This window comes from Chiloscyllium punctatum, chromosome 30 (genome assembly GCF_047496795.1).
Source record: "Chiloscyllium punctatum isolate Juve2018m chromosome 30, sChiPun1.3, whole genome shotgun sequence".
NCBI lineage: Eukaryota > Metazoa > Chordata > Chondrichthyes > Orectolobiformes > Hemiscylliidae > Chiloscyllium > Chiloscyllium punctatum.
This window is the reverse complement of record NC_092768.1, coordinates 13,751,936-13,776,992: the sequence shown is the minus strand read 5'-3', so window position 1 is coordinate 13,776,992 and position 25,057 is coordinate 13,751,936. Positions and strand designations below refer to the sequence as shown.

At 44.6% G+C, this 25,057-nt stretch overlaps 1 protein-coding gene across 1 annotated transcript in view; it reads left to right on the top strand.

Annotated features, from left to right (window-relative positions):
- LOC140455092 (uncharacterized) overlaps window positions 1–25,057 on the top strand; it is a 61,069-nt gene that overhangs the window by 23,158 nt on the left and 12,854 nt on the right. The window contains 5 exon segments of the mRNA XM_072549755.1: window positions 2,717–2,834; window positions 4,788–4,933; window positions 18,141–18,521; window positions 21,468–21,563; window positions 22,835–23,068. Coding sequence (XP_072405856.1) covers window positions 2,717–2,834; window positions 4,788–4,933; window positions 18,141–18,521; window positions 21,468–21,563; window positions 22,835–23,068 — 975 coding nt within the window.

The following is a 25,057-nucleotide window of genomic DNA, read 5'->3' as shown; positions in this document are numbered from 1 at the left end:
TTGTCTCAGGAGACGTCTCATCTCATGTGACGTGGGATGGAACTCTGTACAGAACTTTGTTACTTCTTTGGCGAACTTATTACCTCCAACCTCGCGTGGGACAGGCAATTGCCAATAGGCACTTTCTAAATTTTTCATGGTCCATGGCCGGTGGGCCAACACTGGGTACCCTTCTGGACCTGCAACTTGAACCATTGGTGCTTGCAGAACCACCTGGTTAGGTGATTGTACGCCAGTACCCTCACTGTCTGACTCATCGTCCGTCATGGGACGATCGCGAACAGGCCCTGGATGCCTTTCTGTTTTGGAGTGGCTGTCCTCCTTTTGGGCTTCTTGCTTCAATTGGTTGTGGGTACAATATGCTATCAGTAATTTAACAGACCCTGGGACGGTGGCCGCTGACCTGGGGTCTTCACCAGGCGGATCTCGTTGGGGAGCTATAGGTCTCGGAGGACAGTCATCAAGGTCAGGATCTGAAACAGACTTAAGACACTGTACAGCTTCATTGGGTTGTTTTCCGTGCACCTCTGCTTGTGCTCTGGTGTTTTTGATCTATCTTAAACTTGAGATTTCCTTTCTCGAATATCAGGATAATAATTTCAAGAAGAAATATATTTCTTTTCCTACTTTGTCTTTTGGTCTCGACAGCCTTTTATGGCAGAGGTTCAACACACTTTGAGCAAATTAAATATTCTCCCACTCAGTTTGAAATGGTGTGCCCTGTACCCTGAGACCATGACCCCTTGTTCTCAACACCCAGCAAGGGGATGCATCATTGCCCCCATCCTGACTGTTCAGCGCTGCCACAATTTTATGTTTCAATGAGATCCCCTCTCATTCTTCTTAACCCCAGTGAATGCAGGTCCAGGTTAACCAATCTATCTTTGTATGACATTCCAGGAACTAGTCCAGTGTGACTTTGCTGCTGTACAGGGGATCCAAGTACATCTTTTCTTTGATAAAGAAACCAAAATTGCACACAGTACTCCTGGTGTCATTTCACCTGCACAGATGTTATTTTACAATGTGGATAACATGTCCCATCTTTACACTTATATCCAGACTTTCACTGGGAGAATCTTTCCCATCTTTTTTCTAGGATTTGGTGAAAATCTGCTGACAATCACAAGTTGCAAGTGATCCTTTCATTCTAAGAGCATCATTTGGATAGCATTATTTTATTGGGTTCAGTCATAGACAGTAAAGCTGGCTGCTGTTTTGGGATTGTTGGTTGCAAACAGCTGAATTGACTGAAGATAGAGTCTAACATCAAATCCTGTTGACTGTGGTTTCAAGGATATCTGATGATCAAATATTGAAAAATTATATATGGACGGAAGACAAATACTTCCTCAAAACCTGTGAAATCAGCAGTATCTTCTGACCTTATGGAGTCGCTGGGTAAAGGGGTTGAAAGTGAAGCGCCTCCACTTGGCTCCCAACAGTAAAGTGCGTTGACTTCTGGGGATGCTGTGTCCAAGTTTCTGTGCTGTGAACTCGTCTCTGCGAGCCTTTGTTTGGAAGAGAATGGCTTGGACTGTGGCACCATGTGGTTCACTGCAAGGGCTTTCTCTTTTTCTAAGTGCAATTTCAGTGAGAAGATGTGAAATTAAGGTTGTACTCACACTTGGGTTGGAAAAAGAAGTTTCTATGTAAATTGTGCCATGCTGAGAGTGTTGGATATTTAAATAGTTTGATTTGTTAAAATACTAGTTCAGAAAATCCTTAAGTAACTGTTTTGCCTTGTTTGAATCAGGATCTCAGTTCAATATGTTTTGTGGACTATGCAATGGGGCAGCTTTTGTTTTTACAAGAAATTGTTCAACATTATGTCCTTTTTAAAACTGGTCAAACTTGGAACCATAAAACAAATTGACTGAGTGCATTCAGCCCCTGAGTTGGTTGAAATTCTACAGTGCCTGTTTAAAAATAATGATTGGGTCAGAGGTCATGCTTTAGCCAGATGAGAATATTGTACTAAAGTATCTTTGCTGCTGTGTTTTTAATGCAGAGTGTTCACAAAAAGAAGAGTGCATTTTGAGTTTGATGCTTTGTTCAGATTTAAGAAAATATTAGAACTTGAGGCTGAGTTGTTTCACGTCTGTTAATTATTGTTAAGATGTCATTGTTCCCTTCATATTGCAAAGTCAAAGAATGTTGATCTCCGCCAGAGTTGCCACTGTAATTCCAACTGTTTTATTTGGGAAGTTTCATTTGGAGAACATATTTTCAAATATTCTGCATTTGTTTCCCACAAATATTTGAGATTTAAATCTGAACTGATACTGTCTCTTCAATTGTTAAAGCACAGGAAGCATTATGTGGTTTTCTTACCTGTTCCAGACTTTTGAAATACTTTTCCTGACAGCTTTCACATTAGCCTAGTCTCAATTTGTCCAAGGAAAATAATTTGCGAATAACTTGAATGGGGTTTGATTTTTGGACCATTGATTGTTGTTTATAATTGAATGAATTGTTGAGGTTGTACAATTTATAAGTTTATAAATAGTATAAAACTTGACAATGTCATAAGTAGTGAACAGAGTAACAGACATCAAGAATTCAAAGAACATTGAAATAGTCAGACACAATTTAGTGTGGTTAAGTGGGTGACTGTCTTCATACTGATAACCACCTTGGCAAGGAAGGAATGAGAGAGGAAAGGCAGAGATACTTTCAGCAGCTAACATCATCTCTCGAGTTTCTCCATTCACAGGTAAAGCACGCCTTCAGACCACCACTCGTCTCTTCACAACCTGAACCAATAGATTCAATCAGCTCCCCAGTCATGAACACGAACAGTGAAGAAGCTGACAAGAGTGAAGAGGAGGTCGGTACGTTTTTTGTCAGTGGCCTTCCTATGGACACTAAACCATGTGAGCTTTACCGTGCCCTTCGATCATTTAAGGGATATGAAGGTTCACTGATTAAGCTAACAACACAATAGCCAGTTGGCTTTGTTACATTTAACAGCAGAGCTGGAGCAGAAGCAGCACAGAATACTATGTTCACTGAGCCTGCGGCTGTAGCTGCAGCTGCTGTACGCTCGAATGCTGCTGGTATCCTCCGTATGCAGCATCTCCAGAAGGATGGAAGTCGCGTCAGTTTTGTTAAGTATTTAACTGCCTTTATCCAAGAATTCAGATTTCTCCGTGGAGAGGATCCTAGAAATTTTATTTCCTGCACGGACTAGTAATTTTTCTTGTTATACCCATTGCATGTTGTGTATCAATAACATGCCTAACTACTGGCTATCAGAGTCTTATGGAAGCTGAGAGTGTCATCAAGGTGGTTATCATGGAATGATAAAAGGGAGGAATGTAATGTTAAAAAGATTAAATTGTACTATCTCTCTGGACATTCATGTCATATTAAAGGGTTAAACTGCACTATCTTTGGGTGGGGACGACAACGATGAAAGAATGTGGATGACTATCCATTGTAATTTGCACTTTATTCAGACAGTCATTTGCTATTACTCCCCTACTATTGTCAAATTAAATTGTCAATTCAATCTCTTCCATTCAGAAATGCTTTCTGGTCAGAGTATGTCGTACCTGCTTGTAATGTACTGTGCTTAATAAATTTGGTTGCTTGTTTACAAAAGTTGGTGTGTTGTAGTTGTAGCATGTGTGTAAGAACCTCAGGAAAAAGAACCTAACAATAGATTTAAGGTAAAACAGGGTAAGTTGAAAGGAGATCTGAGTTTTTACACAGAGGGTGATAAGTGCCTGGAATGCGCTGCCAGGGAAGGTGGTGGAGGTGGATACAATTACAATATTGAAGAGGCACTAACAGATGTATGAATAGGCTGGGAATAGATGGATATGGATTGGGTAGAGGTCACCCACCTTGAACTCTAGCATTAATTGCCCATCCCGAATTCCCCTTGAAAAGGGGGGGGGGTGAGCCGCCTTCTTGAACCGCTGCAGTCCATGTGCGATGGGTACACCCACAATGTCCCTTAGGGAGTGAATTCAAGAATTTGATCCACGACACTGAAGGAGCAGTGTTATATTTCCAAGTCAGGATAGTAAGTGGCTTGGAGGGGAAAGTGCAGAGGGCATGATTTTTCCAATGCATCTGCTGCCCTTGTCCTTTCGGATGGAAATGGTCGTGTTTGGAAAGTCCTGTCTCAGTAGCTTTGGTGAATTTCTGCGTCCATCTTGTAGTTAGAATACACTGCTACTACTGAGCATCGGTGGTTGAGGGAGTGAATGTTTGTCGATATGGTGCCATTCAAGTGGGCTGCTTGTTCTGAAATGTGTCAAAAGCCTCTTGAGTGCTTTTGGAACTGCAACCATCCAGGCAAGTGGGGACTATTCTGTCACCCTGCTGACCTTTGCCCTGTAGATAGTGGAGAAGCTTTGGAGAGACAGAAGGTGAGTTACTCACCACAGTATTTCTTCCTGCACTCACCTTGATGTACCTCAGGATACTGGTGGTTATGATCGCAGACTTGGAAAAACAGATATCCCAAGAGATCACTGCATTCACTCTGGATCATACTGCACATACACACAGCAGCTTTAAGGTGGATTAACCCTCAGGCTTATCAATATTGTCACTTCTATTTATTCTGCTTACTGAAAGTTACCAAGCACCATGATACTGAATGGATTATCGTGTCGAGCGTTTTCCTCTTTTGTACATATAATTATATAGTGGGCTTGACCAATGTGGACAATAGCTTTCTCATGAACACATAGACTCCCCAATAACAAACCTAACCAACTTTTACAATTAGGTTTGAACTTCATTCACATAAACCTTTTTCCATTCAAAAGGGGAGAAATGTAGCAGCCTCCTGGCTGCAAAAACACTGATAGATTGTGAGTTTAGCCAAACAGCAAGGGATGCTGGGTACATTGACCAAGAAAAATCTGAAATCACAAAATCCACACACGAGAAACAGTGCAAACACAGCAGCCAGGTATGAATGACATTAGCATCATGAAAAAGGCAACAGTTATCCTGGACAGACATACCCGCAACAAGTTACCCACCAAACATAGGGGCCCTATCAGAAAGGCACTGGGTCCTGCTACACAAAGAAACAAACAGAAACAAATGATTCCCTCCGTTTCAAACTATTAAGTGGCTCTCCCTGATTGGCCAGAAAAAAATAGAAGGCTCCAGAAAATCATCTGAAAAGTATAAAAACAGGGTTCACCTGGAGACTGCTTTCTTCGAATCTTGTGAGGCCTTCCAAGGTGACCAGCATAGCAAGGGGCAGAGACCGGCTGGCTCATCCAGAGATAGAGGGAGAGGAAGAAAGCAGCTTTACAGATCCAGAGACTGCCAAAGAGAAAACAACAGTGAAAATAAATATACAGGAGACTCAGGGAGTGTAATAACCTTAAGGGGCCATATAGGATTAGAGGTAGTATGTTCAGTATTAATGGTTATTGTCACTTTGTTTGGAATGAAGTTGTGACTGTTTTGCATTGGTACCAGCTTGTGTTTTCATGGATTTGACCACTGCAGTATTGTGGGACACCTGGGCAAATTCATTCATAATATTCTGGTCGGAGTCATCCAACTTGTTTCAAGAGGAACCAGACAACAATTGAATTCAAAATCCACCGGGTTTCAAACCTGTGTCCCCAGAGCATTAGCTCATTTTCTGGAGAAATAGTCTCATGATAATACCACTAGACCATCATCTCCTGTACAACACATATTACTTCCCTTCCTCACTACCTTCAGTCAAATGGCCATGCAGAATGCACCGTTTGTACAGTAAAATTCATGACTGCGATGTGTAAAGTGACTTGTCAAGATTTTTGGATAAGTATTTTAAATGGATAACTATGTTAAATCTACCTGTTTGATTTGATTTGATTTAATTATTGTCATGTGTGCCAAAGTAGAGTGAAAAGCTTTGTTTATGAGCAGTATAGGCAAACCATAGTGCGCAAGAACATACAGAGCATAGGGTGAAAATAAAACATAGGCAGAGGCATACAAGTTACATTGCACAGGGCATGTGCTAGGCAAGATCAATGTTATCACAAAGAGCATTATTTGAAGTTGGAGAATCCATTCATCAGTCTAATAAGAGCTGGGAAAAATCTGTTCGTGAACCTGTTGGTGCGTGTGTTCAGGCTTCTGTATCTTCTGCCTGATGAAGAGGTCGTAGGAGACCATTACCGGAGTGTGATGGCTCTTTGATGATGTTGGCAGCCTTTCTGCAGCTGATAGGGGAGGGAAGGGAAATATATCACTGATGGTGAGGTCCGTTTGGAGGTGACGGAAATGACGGCGGATGATACGCTGTACATAGAGGTTGGTGGGGTGGTAGGTGAGGACCAGTGGGGTTCTGTTCTTGGTGGTGGTTGGAGGGGCAGGGCTCAAGGGCAGAGGAGCGGGAAGTGGGAGAGATGCGGTGGAGGGCATCGTTGACCACGTCTGGGGGGAAATTGCGGTCCTTCAAGAAGGAGGCCATCTGGGTTGTATGGTTTTGGAACTGGTCCTCCTGGGAGTAGATGCGGCGGAGACAAAGGAATTGGGAATATGGAATGGCGTTTTTACAGGGGGCAGGGTGGGAGGAGGTGTAGTCTAGGTAGCTGTGTGAGTCGGTCGGTTTATAGTAAATGTCCGTGTTGATTCGGTCGCCAGAGATAGAAATAGAAAGGTCTAGGAAGGGGAGGGAGAAGTCTGAGATGGTCCAGGTGAATTTGAGGTCGGGGTGGAAGTTGTTGGTAAAGTGGATGAACTGTTCAACCTCCTCGTGGGAGCACGAGGCAGCGCCGATACAGTCATCGATGTAGCGGAGGAAAAGGTGAGGGGTGGGGCCAGTGTAGCTGCGGAAGATGGACTGTTCCACAATCTGTTCCAGAACCCCACTGGTCCTCACCTACCACCCCACCAACTTCCATCTGCCGTCATTTCCGCCACCTCCAAATGGACCCCACCACCAGGGATATATTTCCCTTCCCTCCCCTATCAGCGTTCCGAAAAGACCACTCCTTCCGTGACTCCCTCGTCAGGTCCACACCCCCCACCAACCCAACCTCCACTCACGGCACCTTCCCCTGCAACCGCAAGAAATGCAAAACTTGCGCCCACACCTCCCCACTTACTTCCCTCCAAGGCCACAAGGGATACTTCCATATTTAGATTAGATTAGATTAGATTACTTACAGTGTGGAAACAGGCCCTTCGGCCCAACAAGTCCATACCGCCCCGCCGAAGTGCAACACACCCATACCCCTACCCCTACATCTACCCCTTACCTAACACTACGGGCAATTTAGCATGGCCAATTCACCTGACCTGCACATCTTTGGACTGTGGGAGGAAACCGGAGCACCCAGAGGAAACCCATGCAGGCACGGGGAGAATGTGGAAATTCCACACAGAGAGTCGCCTGCCACCACAAATTCACCTGCACCTCCACACACATCACCTATTGCATCCACTGCACCCGATGTGGCCTCCTCTATATTGGGGAGACAGGCCGCCTACTTGCGGAACGTTTCAGAGAACACCTCTGGGACACCCGGACCAACCAACGCAACCACCCCGTAGCTCAACACTTCAACTCCCTCTCCCACTCCACCAAGGACATGCAGGTCCTTGGACTCCTCCATCGCCAGACCATAGCAACACGACGGTTGGAGGAAGAGGGCCTCATCTTCCGCCTGGGAACCCTCCAACCACAAGGGATGAACTCAGATTTCTCCAGTTTCCTCATTTCCCCTCCCCCCACCTTGTCTCAGTCAAATCCCTCAAACTCAGCACCGCCTTCCTAACCTGCAATCTTCTTCCTGACCTCTCCACCCCCACCCCACTCCGGCCTATCACCCTCACCTTGACCTCCTTCCACCTATCGCATTTCCAACGCCCCTCCCCCAAATTCCTCCTCCCTACCTTTTATCTTAGCCTGCTGGACACGCTTTCCTCATTCCTGAAGAAGGGCTTATGCCCGAAACATTGATTCTCCTGTTCCTTGGATGCTGCCTGACCTGCTGCGCTTTTCCAGCAACACATTTTCAGCTCTGATCTCCAGCATCTGCTGCCTTCACTTTCTCCTTCTTTGGTCCACAGTCCTCCACACATTTGCTAACAAGTCTGTGACAGGTGTGGACATGCTCATTCAGGTTTTCCGCTGAGTATTTGAACACGGTCCAGTCTACTGATTCCAAGCAATCCTCGGGATGGTCTTCTGCAACCTCGGACTAGCAGCTTATTTTCGTGAGGGATCCTCCCATTTCAACTTCTCTTTGTAAGCCGTGAGGACAAACACAGCGCTGTGATCCGATTTTCTGAAGTTTGGGCAGGGATAGGTGTCTTTGATGGTTGTGTAGCAGTGGTCCAGGATGTTTGGTCTTCTAGTGGGACAGATGTGTTGGTGGTAGTTAGGCAGCACCCTGTTGAGGTTGCCCTGGTTAAAGTCACCAGCCACAATGAGTAAGGCCTCAGGGAATTTTGTCTCTGGAGTGTTTGTGGTGGTTTAACTCACATCTAAGGTATTCTTCACATCCACATGGGGTGGTATGTAAACTGCTGTCAGGATGGTGGAGGTAAACTCTCACAGTAGTAGGAGGGACAGCAAGGTACTGTAAGGTATTCTTGGTCTGGGAAGCAATGGCCTGCCAGGGTTGCTATGTGTGAGCACCAGGAGGTGTTGATCATGAAGCAAACCCCACCACCCTTCACCTCAGCCGAGGACATGGTGTGGTCCATGAGATATATGGATTGGAGGACGAAGTTGAGAATAGCAGAGGTGACCCAAGTTTCTGTGAAACAGAGAACACACTGTCTCTCAGTTTCCTCTGGATGGTAAGTCTCGATCTGAGTTTGTCCATTTTCCATTTTGTTTTTGATAGCCTGAACATTTGGTAGGAGTATGCTGTGGGGTGGGGGATGGGGAGGGGGATGTTTATCTTGAAACCATTTTACACCTCAAGGCAACAGTTTTTCCTTACCAGCAGTTCTTATGTCTGGGGGACAGATCTGCACAGTTCTTCCCTCTCACCCTCTCACTATCTAACCACATGTGCACGATGAGTTGTCGGAAAGAAGGGAGAGAATGATCCAAGGAGCACAGTCAATGAGCATGCAGACAATCATCCAACTCCAAACAGGTCAAACCACAAAGCAGTTCAACGTTCAAAGGACATCATTTGGTTTTATGAGGTTCAGTTACATTTGTCGTATTTACATTTTGGACTTCACTAACATTAAAATTCACATTCCCTTAACCACACCAACTCAGTGTTGGAAAATTAAAAATATAATACAGGGATGAGGGTATTCAGCTCCTCCAGCCTGTTTCTCTATTCATTTAGATCATGACTGAACTGTACCTTAATCCCATCTCACAAATCCACCCCCCACCCAAAAAAAAACTGTTGGTGTCATCCTTGAAACTTTCAACTCATTCACCATCCCCACCCCAGATCTCTCCTGCTCTCTCTGAGAAACAGCTTCTTGATCTCTCTCCCAAATGGTTTAGTGCTAATTTAAGTTTACCACCACCACAACCCCCCATTCTGGACCCTTTCCCACTCCACCAATGAAGTCAGTCACTCTGTATTCATCTGAATGAATCCTTTGAACAGTTAAATCACATCGATTAGATCATCCCTCCAATATTAAGCTGTGATTATGCACTTTATCCTCATAATTTAACTTTGCTTCCTTGGACCATGCTGGTGACTTTGCCCCATAACCCTTCCTTCCTGATGAACTGTGCCCAGAACTGAACCTCATATTCCAGGTTGGCTCTAACTGAAGCATGGCATCCTCATCTGGTGAAGGACCACCAAATGTCACCACAACAGACTCACTACAGCATTAACTTACCCAGAGTCTGAGTGAACTCAGTCACTGACCACTGCCTGCAAAACCAGCATTCTTCACTTTCAGAGAGCTCAGGATCCTGCTGTGAGGATATCCACAACACACCAGAACACACAGTCTCTCAGTTTCCTCTAGATGGTAAGTCTAGATCTGAGTTTGTCCATTTTCCAGTTTGGTTTTGATAGCCAGAACATTTGGTAGGAGTATGCTGGGGGGGCAGGGGGGTTTATCTTGAAACCACTTTACACCTCAAGGCAATGATTTTTCCTAACCAGAAGTTCCCATGTTTGGGGGACAGATCTGCACAGTTCTCCCCTCTCACCCTCTCACTATCTAACCACATGTTGGAACGAAGTGAGAAAATGGTCCAAGGAGCACAGTCAATGAGCATGCAGACAATCATCCCAACTCCAACCAGGTCAAAGCACAAAGCAGTTCAATGTTCAAAGGACATCATTTGATTTTATTAGGTTCAGTTACATTTGTCATATTTACATTATGGACTTCACTAACATTAAAATTCACATTCCCTTGACCACACCAACTGAGTGTTGGAAAATTAAAAATATAATAAAGGGCTGAGGTTATTCAGCTCCTCCAGCCTGTTTCTCTATTCATTCAGATCATGACTGAACTGTACCTTAATCCCATTTACCTACCATCTCACAAATCACCCCCCAGAAAAACTGTCGGTGTTATCCTTGAAACTTTCAACTCATCCACCATCCCCCCCCCCCCCCCAGATCTCTCCTGCTCTCTCTGAAAAACAGCTTCTTGATCACTCTCCCAAATGGTTTCGTGTTAATTGAAGTTTACCACCACCACAACCCCCCCATTCTGGACCCCTTCCCACTCCACCAATGAAGTCAGTCTCTCTGTATTCATCTGAATGAATCCTTTGAACAGTTAAACCACATCGATTAGATCAGCCCTCCAATATTAAGCTGTGTTTATGGACTTTATCCTCATAATTTAACTCTGCTTCCTTGGGCCATGCTGGTGACTTTGCCCCACAACCCTCTCTTCCTGATGAATTGTGCCCAGAACTGAACCTCATATTCCAGGTTGGCTCTAACTGAAGCATGGCATCCTCATCTGGTGCCAACGCGGGTGAAGGGCCACCAAATGTCACCACAACAGACTCACTGCAGCATTAACTCACCCAGAGTCTGAGTGAACTCGGTTGATAGGCAGCTGCAGTGTGCTCAGTCACTGACCACTGCCTGCAAAACCAGCATTCTTCACTTTCAGAGAGCTCAGGATCCTGCTGTGAGGATATCCACAACACACCAGAATCAGATCCATGATTACAGTATTAAATTATTGAGTAGTCTGTAAATTTCCCTGTTGATGATATGAAATATGTTTGATGTGACAGTCCATGTTAGCTACATTCAGTAAAAGCATGGATAGTCCTTTCTGTTTAACTTGACTCCTCCAGAAGTATTGTCGACATAATTGGGTGGAGACATTCAGCGGTGCTGAATCTGACTGTCTCGGCCTTGAGGATCCTGAATGCGAAGCCTCTACAGCCTTCTGTGGTAAAGACTTCACAAATAAACACATAGAAAAAAGGAACGAGAGTCCTGAAAGCCTTCTCTGCCATTCAATGTGATGCTGGCTAGTCAGATTTTGACCTTAATGCTACATTCCTGTATACCCTAATATCAAGAACCCATCTACCTCTGACCTAAAAATATTTCAAGATTCTGCAGCCTCTGGCTTCTGAGAGAAGGAAATCCAAAATTTCAATCTTCTGAGAGGAAAAAAAACAATGTTTTCTTGTCTCTGTTTTAAATGATAAACCCCTTATTTTAAACTATCAACCCTCATTCTTGATTCCCCGACAAGAAGAAACATCCTTTCAGCATCCACCTGGTCACATCCCGACTGGATCTTGGAGGAACTGAAGCATAACATCCCTAATTTTTTATTCATTTCCTCTCACAGTGAATGATAATATTCCATTCGATTTCCTAATTGCTTGTTGTACTTTGTTACACAGGCTTCAGCTAAATATCTCTTTGAGCATTTGAGTTTGGAAGGATTGTGGAAAAATGGTTTTATTTGAATCATGTAGCAACACCTAGATTTTGTCAAAGGTATCCTTGTGGAATACATTGCGTTTTATAATAAATCAATAATTTTGTATTTGTTAAAAGAACCTGGTTGATTGATCGTTTTATGTTAAATCTAACATGAACAGAGCATATGAGCGACATATTGGGAATTGGTTTCACAATTCCATTGATTTTGTGACCTATGGAACAGAGTGATAAAGAATGGCTGTGGCACTCCCCAACTTGAGTCACAGTAATCAAGAGACTCATGCACAAGGCTACACAATTCCCTCTGCACCTCAGAGCTCTGCATTCTCTTACCATTTAGATCATATGCTTTTTTTTTCCAATAGGGAACAGTGGTATCATGGAAAAGTCACTGGACTTGTAATCGAGAACCCCCAGCCAACGTTCTGGGACAGAGCTTTGAATCCCGCCATGACAGCTAGTGGATTTCATATATTTTTTTAAAACAACATCTGGTCTTAGATAAAGCCCATCTACTGGTGACCATGAAAGCATTGTGGATTGCTGTTAAAACCCATCTGATTAATTCGGAAATCTTTACCTGGTTTGGCTTACATGTAACGCCAGTTCACAGCAATGTGGTTGATTCTTAACCACTGTCTGGGCAATTGGGGAGATAACGAAAATACAGGACTCACTCGTTACGGCCACATCCCATGAAAACATTTTAACAATGGACATTCCATTCACTAGATCTTTAGCCACTCACTTTATATTTTTTACCCCCACACTACTGCCTAACTGCGGTAGTGCTTATTTTTTCCCCAGCACCCATGTTGTGTGTGTGCAGGTGTGAGACACAGTGAAAGACACAAGGTGCACAAATCTTTATTCAAATTTCCACCGCCAGGAAAAAAGGAAACACCCTAGTGGCCAGTGACAAGCAGTGCCCTTCACACCAAATGGCAATGTTGTGTGATCAAACAGTGAAGGGGAGGGCAGAGATCAAATCAAAATAGAGTTGGAGGGGGAAATAATACGCTTCACTCCCTGTGGCGCCCACCTCTCCCTGAACAATTCCAGGGTATCGGTGGACACCGCATGCTCCTTTTCCAGAGACACCCGGGCAGAGTAACCGCGGAAGAGGAGCAGGCAGTCGGCTCTAACGATTCCCTCCATGGCCCACTGCCTGGACCTGTTTATGGTCAGTTTGGCCAGAGCCACTCACCTTAACCTGTCTGCATTAGTTTGCAGCCTCCTGTGTCCTTTGGTGTGAAGGGCACTGCTTGTAACTGGCCACTCGGGTGTTTCCTTTCTTCCTGGTGGTGGAACTTCGAATAAAGATTTGTGCACCTTGTGTCTTTCACTGTGTCTCACACCTGCACACACACAACATGGGTGCGGGGGAAAAATAAGCACTACCGCAGTTAGGCGGGTAGTGTGGGGTAACAAAAATGCTGTTGTCTTTCCATGAATTTTCTTAAGTCACCCTCATAACATCTTTAATTAGAGCCTTCAACATTATCCCTTTCGTAGCTATCAAACCAGCTGACCTGTAGATTCCTGTTTTCTGTCTCCCTCCATTTACTACTTTCCAACCAAATGGAAACTTCTCTGAAAGTAGGGAATTTTCGGAAGTTTAAACCAATCCATTAACCATGTCACTCATCTTTCCAGACTGAAGGGAAAAGTCTAACAAGGCCTCAGCACACCGCTGTCTGCAGCTCCAATACTTTGCCGAGTACGTGTTTCCCAGCTGCAATTGCAATTTTCCTGAAATTCTATCTTCAATCCATTTCCTGATTTACAGCTTTCTTGGCACTGTATGTTGGCCCAGCCACCACAGCCATATCCTCTGAATGAATAAAAAAGTCCATTTCGACGATGGTCCCTATACCTTCCCTACCAGAAGAAAGATATAAAACACTTCCAATTCTTCATTTTCCTTGATTAGCTCCCCAAACGTAAGTTCCTGAAGACAGGCATTCATTTTGTTTCTCTATTTTTAATATCTGTAGACACTCTTACGATCTGCGTTTCTATTGGTTATAGCTGCTGTGCCACAACATAGACAGTGAAGAGGAACTCTTGACTATCAGGCCTGTTGTGCATTTTGACAAGGAGGGCCATTGATATGACACATCTGGCCACTTTGTGGATCCCACTTCATTAATCTTTTAGTCACAGCGGCAAAAACCTGTTGAGCAATTACAAAGGCTGAGGACCCTGTGTTTCTATTCCTTGGGTCACCTTCACTGCCTCACTTGCAGCATTACCCTCTTGTTCCTGATCATCGCCCTGAACAGAAGACACTGCCCTGAGGGATTTGACTGCCTCCTCATACAAAGAATTCATTCACCCGCCATAGCACAGGACTGATCCTGCCATATTTAATGTGTTTTGATTAGACAGATACAAATGTATGTGCAAAATAGGAGTGGAAGCAAACCATTTGTTCCCTCGAGCCTGCTCCACCATTTAATACGATCATGGCTGATCTGTTTGTGCTTTAATGTCACCTTCCCATCTTCCCCAACCAGCCTTGAATCCCTATTTAACAAGAATCTATCGACCTCTGTCTTTGAGATATTTAATAACTCCACCTCCACAGCATTCTGAGGCAGAGAGTTCTGAAGTATAGAACCTTAAGATAAAAACATTCCCTTCATCTCTGTCCTCAAAGGGTGAGCCCTAAGGTTAATGCAGTGCCCTCTGGTTCTGGATTGGCCGAGAAGGGGAAATGTCCTTGTCGGCTTCACCTTGTCAAGGTCATTCAGAGTCTAATATGCTTCAACTAATTCACCCCTCACTCTTCTCATCTCCAGTGGAAACTAGCTCAGTCTGTCTGACCTATTCTCAAAACTCACTCATTCCAGATATCAATCCAGTAAACCTCCTCTGTACTTTGCTAAAACATTTAAATTTTCCTTAAACAAGGAAATCAAGGTTACATGCAAAGGCTGAATCTCATCATATTTTGGCAAAAGTGTTATTCTCAGTGGGTTTTCTTGGAGGGATTCTCTCTCTGTGAGCTCCAGCAGGTTTTCTCACACTACCGTCCCAAATGTGCCTCATTATCTCCCTGCCCTGCCCATGGGGCACTGCACTTGTCTGGTGTAAACTGGGCTCTGACACTCACTGTGGCCGGAAGAACTGGTCATTGCTGTTGTGTCCTGGGATACACTGGCATTACTGTTGGCAGTTCCATCTTAAGACCCCAAAAGTGACCTCCAAAAGGATGCCATCTTGTGATTCACAAATTCCCCAGATGTGTCATTCCCTGGCCCTCCATGTCAGAATGCATGATGGGTGTGACAGTCGAGAGTTCCGCTTCACTGTCTATGTCATGGCACAGCAGCTATAACCCAGAGCTTCCCACAGCACAGAGGTGACATGGTTAAAGCTGTCTTGCACCAACTGCGTATCCCCCTCCCAATCACTGTTTCAGCACCAGGCCACACACCTCAATGGCCCGTACTCATAGCTTACAGGCTCCTGCCACTGCTGCAGCCCCAGTGCCAACTGGAGGTCACATTCATCATGGGTCACTTTGGGGCTCAATGAAGTACATCATTGATTATTTATGAATATTTTAATATGTTAACTTCATTGATGGAAAGGAACCTGTCGTATTGATGAACTCTGCAGTGTTGTGATACAGCTGTCTCAGTTTGAGGTGTGCGCAGTTGATGGTGCCCACACCTGGGAAATGCCAGCTGTGTTATTGATCCCTCCTGCTCAGGCTGCAGCACTGACCTTGTCACAGGGAAAGGAGGTGAAGTGGTGTAATCTGTCAGAGATGGCACCGGTCGCAGTCTTGGGACGTTTGTGGGTGGACAATTGGGAAACCCCACACAAGAACCTGTGGCTCCCTGGATGGGGCCAGTCACATGACTATCCAACACAGCTGCTACCATGATGGCCCCATGGAGGTACCAGGTCTCACTCCAGATGCTGGGTATAGTCTCGGGACATCCCAATCCACCTCTGATACTGTGTCTCACTCATCTGGAGGAGATGGCATCGAGGATGAAGACTCGGACCCTCCTCAGTCTGTGATATACCCAGAAGAGCCCTTCAGCAGTGACCTCTTCATCTGGTGGAGGCTGTTCAGCTTCTGCTGCAGGTTGCTGCTGGCCCAGGGTTTCCTGGTGCATCTGTCCCTCCTGTAACTCTGTGCCCCATTGTTACATGTTAGCAACTGCAGGAATGATACCGGCTGTAGCTGGCTCCATCGGTCACACTGGCAATGACCCTGTGGCAGGAACAGAAGAAGTTCTTAGCAATGGGAACAGTCTACAGTCCCATCACAGAGAAATTGCGGCTGAACATGTTCCTCTATCGAGGGAGACAATGTTGTGTCTGACAAGGTGGGCCATGGAATGACAAATCTTGCCACTTTGACACGGGACCTTATTTCAAGGAGTGCTCCCTGGTCAGAATGAAGAGAGGCAGCAGCTGCATGAGCCTGGTACCCTTCTCCCCCAGACCCACATCACCCACACAAACCATCATTGTATCTCAGAGAGTCTTCCATTATCCTGACAGTTCAGGTGGAGAAGGAATCAACTCTGTGCCCCTTTGCACCCTCCCCTACCCCATTGAGGCCATGTTGGCAGTGAATGACCATCAACCCCCTCCCACAGTATCCCTTGGCCTCCCATGCCTGACCAACTCCTGCCTTGGTGTGAGAAACGAAGCTCACTCACTTCAATAATTTCAGTCCGAGACAAGATCTGAAGCAATCAGTATGTTTATTATACGCTTGCAAGCATGGTGCCTGGAATAGGGAACACAGAGTTTAGCAAGTACATATCTTATATAGGATTCACTACTCCAAACCCGGTGCCCATTACTATTTTTTATCTCTTGCCATATCCAGCCTTGTGCACAACAAAGTACAAGTTTTACTTGGCCATTTCACCACATCCTGCTGTGGTCCCTTGTTAGGTATATCCTCCTTCACTACCATCTATTTCCCCACTTGTGATATTTCCTCCCATTCCTCAACCATATTGAACCTCAGGACATTTTAATTGGGGTTTGTTTATTTTGTTTTTGCAGAAATGGGAAATAGATGCTTATAACTACCATTTGTACAAGCATATCTGTCTTAACCTACGTCCTCACAGCACCTTATCTATTTGTTTATAACATCTACCATTGTTTGCAGGCATGTTTCATTCTTGTATGCACATTTTAGCTCATACAAAAACAATTATATATTTCCTTCACATAGTTTTCATTCTTGTTCACTCAGCTCTTGGCTGAAACAATTATACACTGGTGTGAGTTCATTTACCTTGCATAAGTAATTATAACTGCAGAAGTAATATTACTTTACCAATATCCCACACTTGGCATATCATCAAACCCCCACCCAAACATCGTCCTTGTCCTGTCTGCATCCCAGGCTGCAGCCTAGAATTCCCAGCATTGATCCCTCCAGCTCCATGATAAGGACCCCCCGCTCCCCAATTGCCATTCCCCTGGTGTGCAGGATTGACCATGGCCCACTCCTCAGGCTGCACTGAGACTGACCCCTGACCATGACAGCTCCAAGTGGCTGACTGACCATGGCCTTGTCCCTGGACTGTGATTGGGCACTGTCCCTGACTGACTGCACTGGGACACCCTGACTGACAGCAGCCTCACTGGACTCGACTGAGGACCACTCCCCTTCGATTTGGGGATGTGGCCATTTGCCTGAGGTACATGCAGTCTATCTGCTGTCCGGGCAGATGGGCCGTACTCTCAGTGGGAGATTGATGCTGCACTGTGCCGCACAGCAAGATGTCCAGCCCCTTGGCTTACTTCTGATGACAACCTGCCTGGCTCTGTGCCTGCACCAGACTGTAAGGCAAGGCAGCAGGACTGGGAGTTTTAAAGTGGGACTGAGGGGGCAGACTGCTAAAAGGGCAGGGTGAGGCAGGGATGCTGTGAGCATCCAGGGAGGTGCAGAGTGAGTGTACACTGAGAGAGCTGGAAAACAGCCCTGAGGGAGCCTGGTCCAATCCGCGAGCTGGATGCCTGTCCCTTTGAGCAAAGTATCCTGGCAGCAGCGTTCCAATGATAGTTACTGACCAGAAACAAAGTCAGACCAGCAAAGCAGACTGATTCTATGGTTAAAAATTAATTAACCAATCTTGTTTATCTGTGATCTGTTTATCTTCCCACCTTGCCCTGCCTTTTTCTGGAATCTGTTTTATAATGTTGCTGCTGGAATCAGGAAATAAAACTGAAAGTATTTCACTGAACACTGATCACCATTTTACTTTGAGCACAAAGCACAGAGATTAATCCTTCACGATGGAAGCTGATCTTTCCTGTGCTGTTTGCCATGATCTGTATAAAGATCCTGTCTTACTCGACTGTGATCACAGCTTCTGTCGATCCTGTGTAACCCAGTACTGGGAGAAAGCTGACACTGCCTGCTGTCCTGTCTGTAGAAAGGAGACTTCCTCCAGGACCCTGAGATCCCTCCGCATTCTCTCCAACATCGTGGAGACATTTGTGAAAAGCGGTGGAGGTGGTGAAATTCAGCAGGAATGCATCTGCCACAAGGAGAAACTGAAATTATTCTGTAAAATCGATAATCAGCTCATCTGTCTCATTTGCCAGTCTTTAAAAAGTCATCAAAATCACGAGTTGCTGCCAGTGGAAGAAGCTGCTGAAGAGTTTAAGGTGAGGAGACACTGAGTAAAATGAAATCCAGAATCCTGCAGGGGACATTCAAAGACTCAGGTTTGAGTGTCTCACACCGGTTATTATTCAAATAATTAGCGAATCTTTTTCCTTCCAATAAATCACAGAGGGTGGCAGATTCTCTTTAATCTAAACTTCCTGTTTACAATGCCAACAAAAACTTATAATTATCCAGTGCAGTGCTTTTAATCTAATAAAACATCCTGCGGCTTTTCACAGGAGTGTTCTCAAATTACATTAGACACTGAGTCACATCAAGTGATGTTAGAACAATGATCAGAAGCTTGGTCAAAGAGGAGAGGTTTATCTTCCTGAGAGAGAACAAGAGAAAAAGAGAGGGAGACATTTAAATTCGAGAAGCTCAGGGCCTGGAATGTGAAAGATGGCGACACCGATGGGGGAGTGTTTAAAATGGGGGTGTACAAGAGGCCAGAATTGGATTCGAGGAGGCGATGAAAACAGAGGATGGAATCCTGAACAGGGAACATTCAGAGATTCAAGTTTGACCATCTTTCACTAATTACCCTTCAATTACTTAACAGTTCGATGAAATTGTTCACTTCAGAACAACAATAAAAACATATATCTAATCAGTGCTTTAGGTCATAAAACTTCCAAGGGCCTTTAACGGGAATGTTATGAAGTGAACTTAGACACCATACCACATCAGGTGACATAAGGGCCATGGCCAGAACTTGGTCAAACAGGGAGAAGTTTATCCTCCTGAGACAGAGAGAGAGCGAGACAGAGAGAGAGAGGCAAAGAGATTTTGGGAGAACATTCCAGAAGCTCAGGTCCTGGCTGCTAAAGGTGTGGCCACCAATGTGGGGAGTGGTGAAAATCGGGAATGTTCAGAATTTGACGAGATTGTGAAGCTGAAGGAGATTCCAGAGAAATGGGGAAGACAAGGTCAGCGAGAGGTTTTAAAATAAGGATGTGGAAGGTTTAACATTCAGGAGGGTCCAATTCTCCAAAGGAAGTGGTGCAGAACTCACCAAGATAGGTTTATGACATTTACTAAGAAACAACCATTCAGATATTACACATGATATCAATAGGCAGATAGGCCACTTGCCGTGTTCTAGGTGAGAACAGTTTCCTGGTCCCAGATCAGACAGAAGGATGGGGGAAGCAGGTGGAAGCTGGTCTCCATGGCTGACAGTGCAGTCTCCTCAGTACAGTTGACCTCAGCACCCTAACCTTTGGGACATTCTCAGGCTGCTCACATGGTGAGTGAGAGCCTGCCCTGCCCCCTCCTCAACATGGAGCGGCCCATCCTGCACACCCCATGACTGCTTCTCCTCTTCCTCACTCTGCCATGTGAAAGGAGGTTGTAACCTTGACCATGAGAGTGCATTCCATGTATGTGGCACGTAGCTCAGTCTGACTCTCACTGTCCTAGTGACCTAGCCCTGTAACCTGGGAAAGAGTAACATGTATAAGGGATCCATCTCCATCTCCTCCTGATCCAGAGTCCCAGGGCAGTGTAGGCTCCTGCATGGCTTCACATGCAAGCACTGCCAAGCCTCCTCCTCCCTCCCTCCATCCACCCAAAGCTGCTGCATGGGAGTTACCCTCTCAGAGGGAGCTCACTGCATTGAGAGACCTGGTTGGGAGTTCAGGATTCTGACAGTCTTTCTCATGGCAGTGTTTAATGAACCATCCCTAAACACATCCCTTGGAACAAAGGAAAATTCAGACACAGATTCTCTCATGCAGTTCTCTAATTCAGGAGGAAAAAACATCAAGAGAAGATTCAGAGAGAATAGCAGCAAAGAGACAGTCACTGAAGCTTCTTTTGAGTCCCTAATATCTTCGAATGTTACTGAAAAAAACAAATCCCAGAAATATGAGAGCTGGCCACACCCATTCAGCCTGTGAAAAAAACCCAATGACCCCCAAGGTCACAAGGTCTTTAGTAGCTAGTTCAGTATCTCTGCCTTACAACCTCTCTTCAAAAAAAAGGACAAAATCACTCTTAAAGTGACAGCATTGCCACACTGTGACAAGTGTTTCTGTCTCTCTCACACTTTCAGGCAGTGAACCCTGTGAAAAGATCTCTCAGTTCCCCTCAAGTGTTATAGCAGTTCCACTAAATCATTACTTAGGAAGTTATGTTCTTCCTATCCAATTTTTCACGGCACCCCTCTTAATTTAGTACAACCCCCTCCTGAAGGAAACAGTCCTGGTTTATTTCATCTTTCCTTCTGTGTACAATTCTCCATGGTAACACACTGCTGTGGTGTGGGCCCATCCTTCCCGTAATGTGGCCTTATTAATGATTTCTACAATTCAAACGTATACATCCTGTTCCTACAGTTATACACTGGCCATAAAATAAAGACTCCATCTATCTCTTTAATAACCTTACCTTGCTGTGTTGCTACCTTCAGGAATCTGTGGACATGTTCTTCAAAGTCCTTCTGTGCCTCTACACCTCTCAGTATCTGACCAGTCATTGTGTATTCTCTCCAAATGCATCACCTTACACTTCTCCAGAATGAATTTCATTGACCACTTCTCTGGCTCTGTTTGTTACACTGAACACCATGAAGCAACATTTGTACTTTTATGGCCTTCATTTGATAAAACCAGAGAAAGTTATGGCAGGAAGAGGCTATTCAGCTGATCATTTCTGAATCAGTGTAAATACAAATTTAAACACTGGCCACCCATACTGATCCCACCGTCCAGGCCCTGACCCATAGTCTTGCAGGTTACAACATCTCTCATACCTCCACAACCAAACTGGGCAGCAAATTCCAGACAAAGGTCACTCATTGACTGAATGTTTTTCTCAGACTTGATTTAATCATTTCCCCAATCATCCCGAGTCTGTGCGAATATGAATTTCAATTTAATGATATTTCATTTTTGGGGATTGCATTTCTGAAAATGTGCTAATTAATTGATGGTTTTGTTCAGGAGGAACTGGAAACTTCCCTGAAGTCAATTCAGAACAAGAAGAAGGAATGTGAATCTGTCAAAAGTGATTATGAGAAAACAATGTCCCACATTCAGGTACTTCTGATCTTACTTTGTTCTATATTTTGTACAGAATTGTAACCATTCAGAATTGCACTGTGCAGAATTCCAGTCTCCATATTATAAATAGATATTGCATGAACTAACCTGGATATTTTCATAAGAGAGAAGAAGGTTGAGAGGTGACTTAATTGAGACATGTAAGATAATCAGAGGGTTAGATAGGCTGGACGGTGAGAGCCTTTTTCCTCAGATGGTGATGGCTAACACAAGGAGACATAGGTTTAAAGTGAGGGGTGATAAATATAGGACAGATATCAGAGGTTGTTTCTTTACTCAGAGAATAGGTGGGGCATGGAATGGTCTGCCTACAGCTGTAGTAGACTCGAAAACTTTCAGGGCATTTAAATAATCATTGGATACACATATGGATGAAAATGGAATAGTATAGGTTAGATGGGCTTCAGATGGGTTTCACAGGTCGGTGCAATATCGAGGGCTGAAGGGTCTGTACTGCGCTGTAATGCTCTATATTCTATCAGAATTTAGCACTTTGAACAGGTTGTGAGTCATTTCTTTGGAAAAGAGAAGACTGAGGCTAACCTGTTTGAATTTTTAAAAATTCTAATAGGATTTGAAAACGTAGATCCAGAGAAGATGTTTCTACACATCATAGATTTGACCAGATTGGGAAAGTTTTAATAATATACTGATATGAGTCGGACATGAACAGTGCATTGGGTACAGGAGTTAGGGGATCATGTTGCGACTGTACAGAACATTAGTTATACCACTTCTGGAATACTGCTGGAATTCAATTCTGGTCTCCCTGCTGCAGGAAAGATGCTGTGAAATGAGAAAGGCCTCAGAAAAGATTTACAAGGTACTGCCAGGGTTGGAGGAACTTAGCTACAGGGAGAGGCTGAATAGGCTGGGGCTGTTTTCCCTGGAGCATTGGAGGCTGAGGCATGACCTTATAGAAGTTTATAAAAGGTCTATAAAGAGACCTGTGAAGAGGGCGGTGCATGTATGGAATGAACTGCCAGAGGAAGTGGTGGAGGCTGGTACAAGAATAACATTTAAATGACATCGGGATGGGTGTATGAATCCGAAGGGTTTGGAGGGATATGGGCCTAGTGCTGGCAAACGGGACGAGATTAATTTAGCATATCTGGTCAGCATGGATGGGTCTCACTGAAGGGTCTGTTTCTGTGCTGTACATCTTTATGACTCTATGACTGCTCAGGCCGAACAACATTTTAAAACTCTTCATTTTTTTTGTTCAATCTGATTATTATTTCCCAAAGGACCAAGGTGTAAAAATAGAGAAACAGATTACAATTGAATTTGAAAAACTTCATCAGTTTCTCCATGAGGAAGAGAGGATTGTGTTGGGAGAATTGAACCTGGAGAAAGAGAAACACAGTCAGGAGCTGAAGGAGAGGATTGCAAAAATAACAGAGGAAATCTCATCCCTTTCAATCACTGTTCAGGATATTGAACAAGAGCTGAGGGAACAGGACAGCATCACATTTTTATCAGTAACTATTTATTTTTCTTTCCTTTGCCTCTTTTCTTTGAGATTGTCTTGATGAATTGCAGATTCTGTCCTTAAAATGTAGAGTATAAACCTCTCTGAGTAACCGAACGGCAATGACCTGGGACATTGGGTTTTCTCTGTCTCACACCCAAGAGCACGAATTGCTGTCTTTAACATGGAAATGGCACAATCTGGAGTGTGCCCACTACAGGGAAATATTACAGGGGAACATTGTAATGAGCTGAAACCATGAGGAAAATCAGCTTCATAAAGAGTGAGAAACCCTCAGGATGGTCAGACCATTCTCCCCTGAGGGTACATTTCCAGTCCAGCTGCTGATCAGACACTGGGACCTACAGTGCAGGGTCCAGCCAGGCTGTAACATGTTTACAGTGTCCCTGGCTGAAACAGGAATGATTCTGTCCAGGAGAGAGAACTCTCCACAGGGTCAGATACACAGACAGATCGAGCTTTCTCTCAGCAGTTAAATAGTGAAATGTTCTGACAATGGGAGGGGTGTGTCCCCACATGACAACCATTTATATCAGAATGAATATGATTTTTCATAATTTCCACTGTGTTCAGTGAGCCCCTGAGAACTTAATGTTGGTAATCCTCTGTTGTGTATTGAAATGCTGAAGGGGGCAGTTTGTAAAGCAGAGTGATACCAACAGCAAGGGCTCATTTCCCATCACTGTCTGAGGTTACCATGAAGGGCCTTCCTTCCCAACCTCTCCCCTTGTCTGAGGTATGGTGGCCCGCAGGGTAATCACCACCAGTCATCTCTCCCCAATGAGAGAGCAGCCCTACGGTCTGGTAAGACTATGGCAATACCACTGTCTGCGGTGTCAATGTGGGCTGAGTGATAAATGTTGACCAGGACACAGGGAGAACTCCAGTGTTGGTCTTGGTATCTACTCAGTTCACCTGTTATTTAAATTTGAAAAATATACCTTATTCATAAAGCTATCTTTATATACACAGGCAGTAAAGCAGTTTGGTTCTGTACTGTCACATATGGAGAAACAACAAATATTGGAGTTTGACTCTATCCACCAAACAAACCAAAGGAAGTTGTGACTTGTCCAAGACTAGATTTACATAACATTTGAGGCTCCAGGAGGGACTGATAACTGAACGGATTCACTTCAATAGAAAGCCCTCAGACAGTGGTCTTTCCCCACTGTGCCTGGGCGGCAGCTGCCCCAAGGTTTAATGTGTCCCTCAGCACGTAGTCCTGGGCCTCGGAATGTCCCAGTCTGCAACAGTCGGTCAAGGTCAACTCTCTGTTTGGAAGACCAACAAGTTTTGGGAGGACCAAAGAGCACCTTTCACTGAGTTGATGGTCCTCCAGGTACAGTCACTGTTTGTCTCGGTGTGTCCCTCGGGGAACACACCATCGAGCCCAGAGTCCCACGCCATGGAGCTGCTCTGGATGAACCTCGACACAAACCACTGCATATTCCTCCAGCCTTCCTTTCCAGGCCCTTTCCAGAAGGAGATGTGTGACAGTCTCTCCTCCCTGCAGTCTCTACTCCCTAAGGATAACTTAGGACATATGACTTCCAACATCTCTAATGATAAGGAAGTTAGCATTAAGGCACTTTACCTGAATGCTCGTAGCATTCATAACAAAGCCGATGAACTAATGGCACAGATAATAGTGAATGATTATGATGTAGTAGGCATCACAGAGACTTGGTTACAGGGGGGTCAGGACTGGCAGTTAAACCTCCATGGTTTTTCAACTTATCGAAAAGACAGAGAGGTGGGCAGAGGGGGTGGGGTTGCCTTGTTAGTTAAGAACAAAATTAAATCTATGGTATTGAATGACATAGCGTCGGATGATGTGGAGTCTGTGTGGGTGGAATTGAGGAACCACAAAGGCAAAAAAACCATAATTGGAGTTGTGTACAGACCTCCTAACAGTGATCAGGACCAGGGACGCAACATGTACCGGGAAATAGAGAAGGCATGTCAGAAAGGCAAG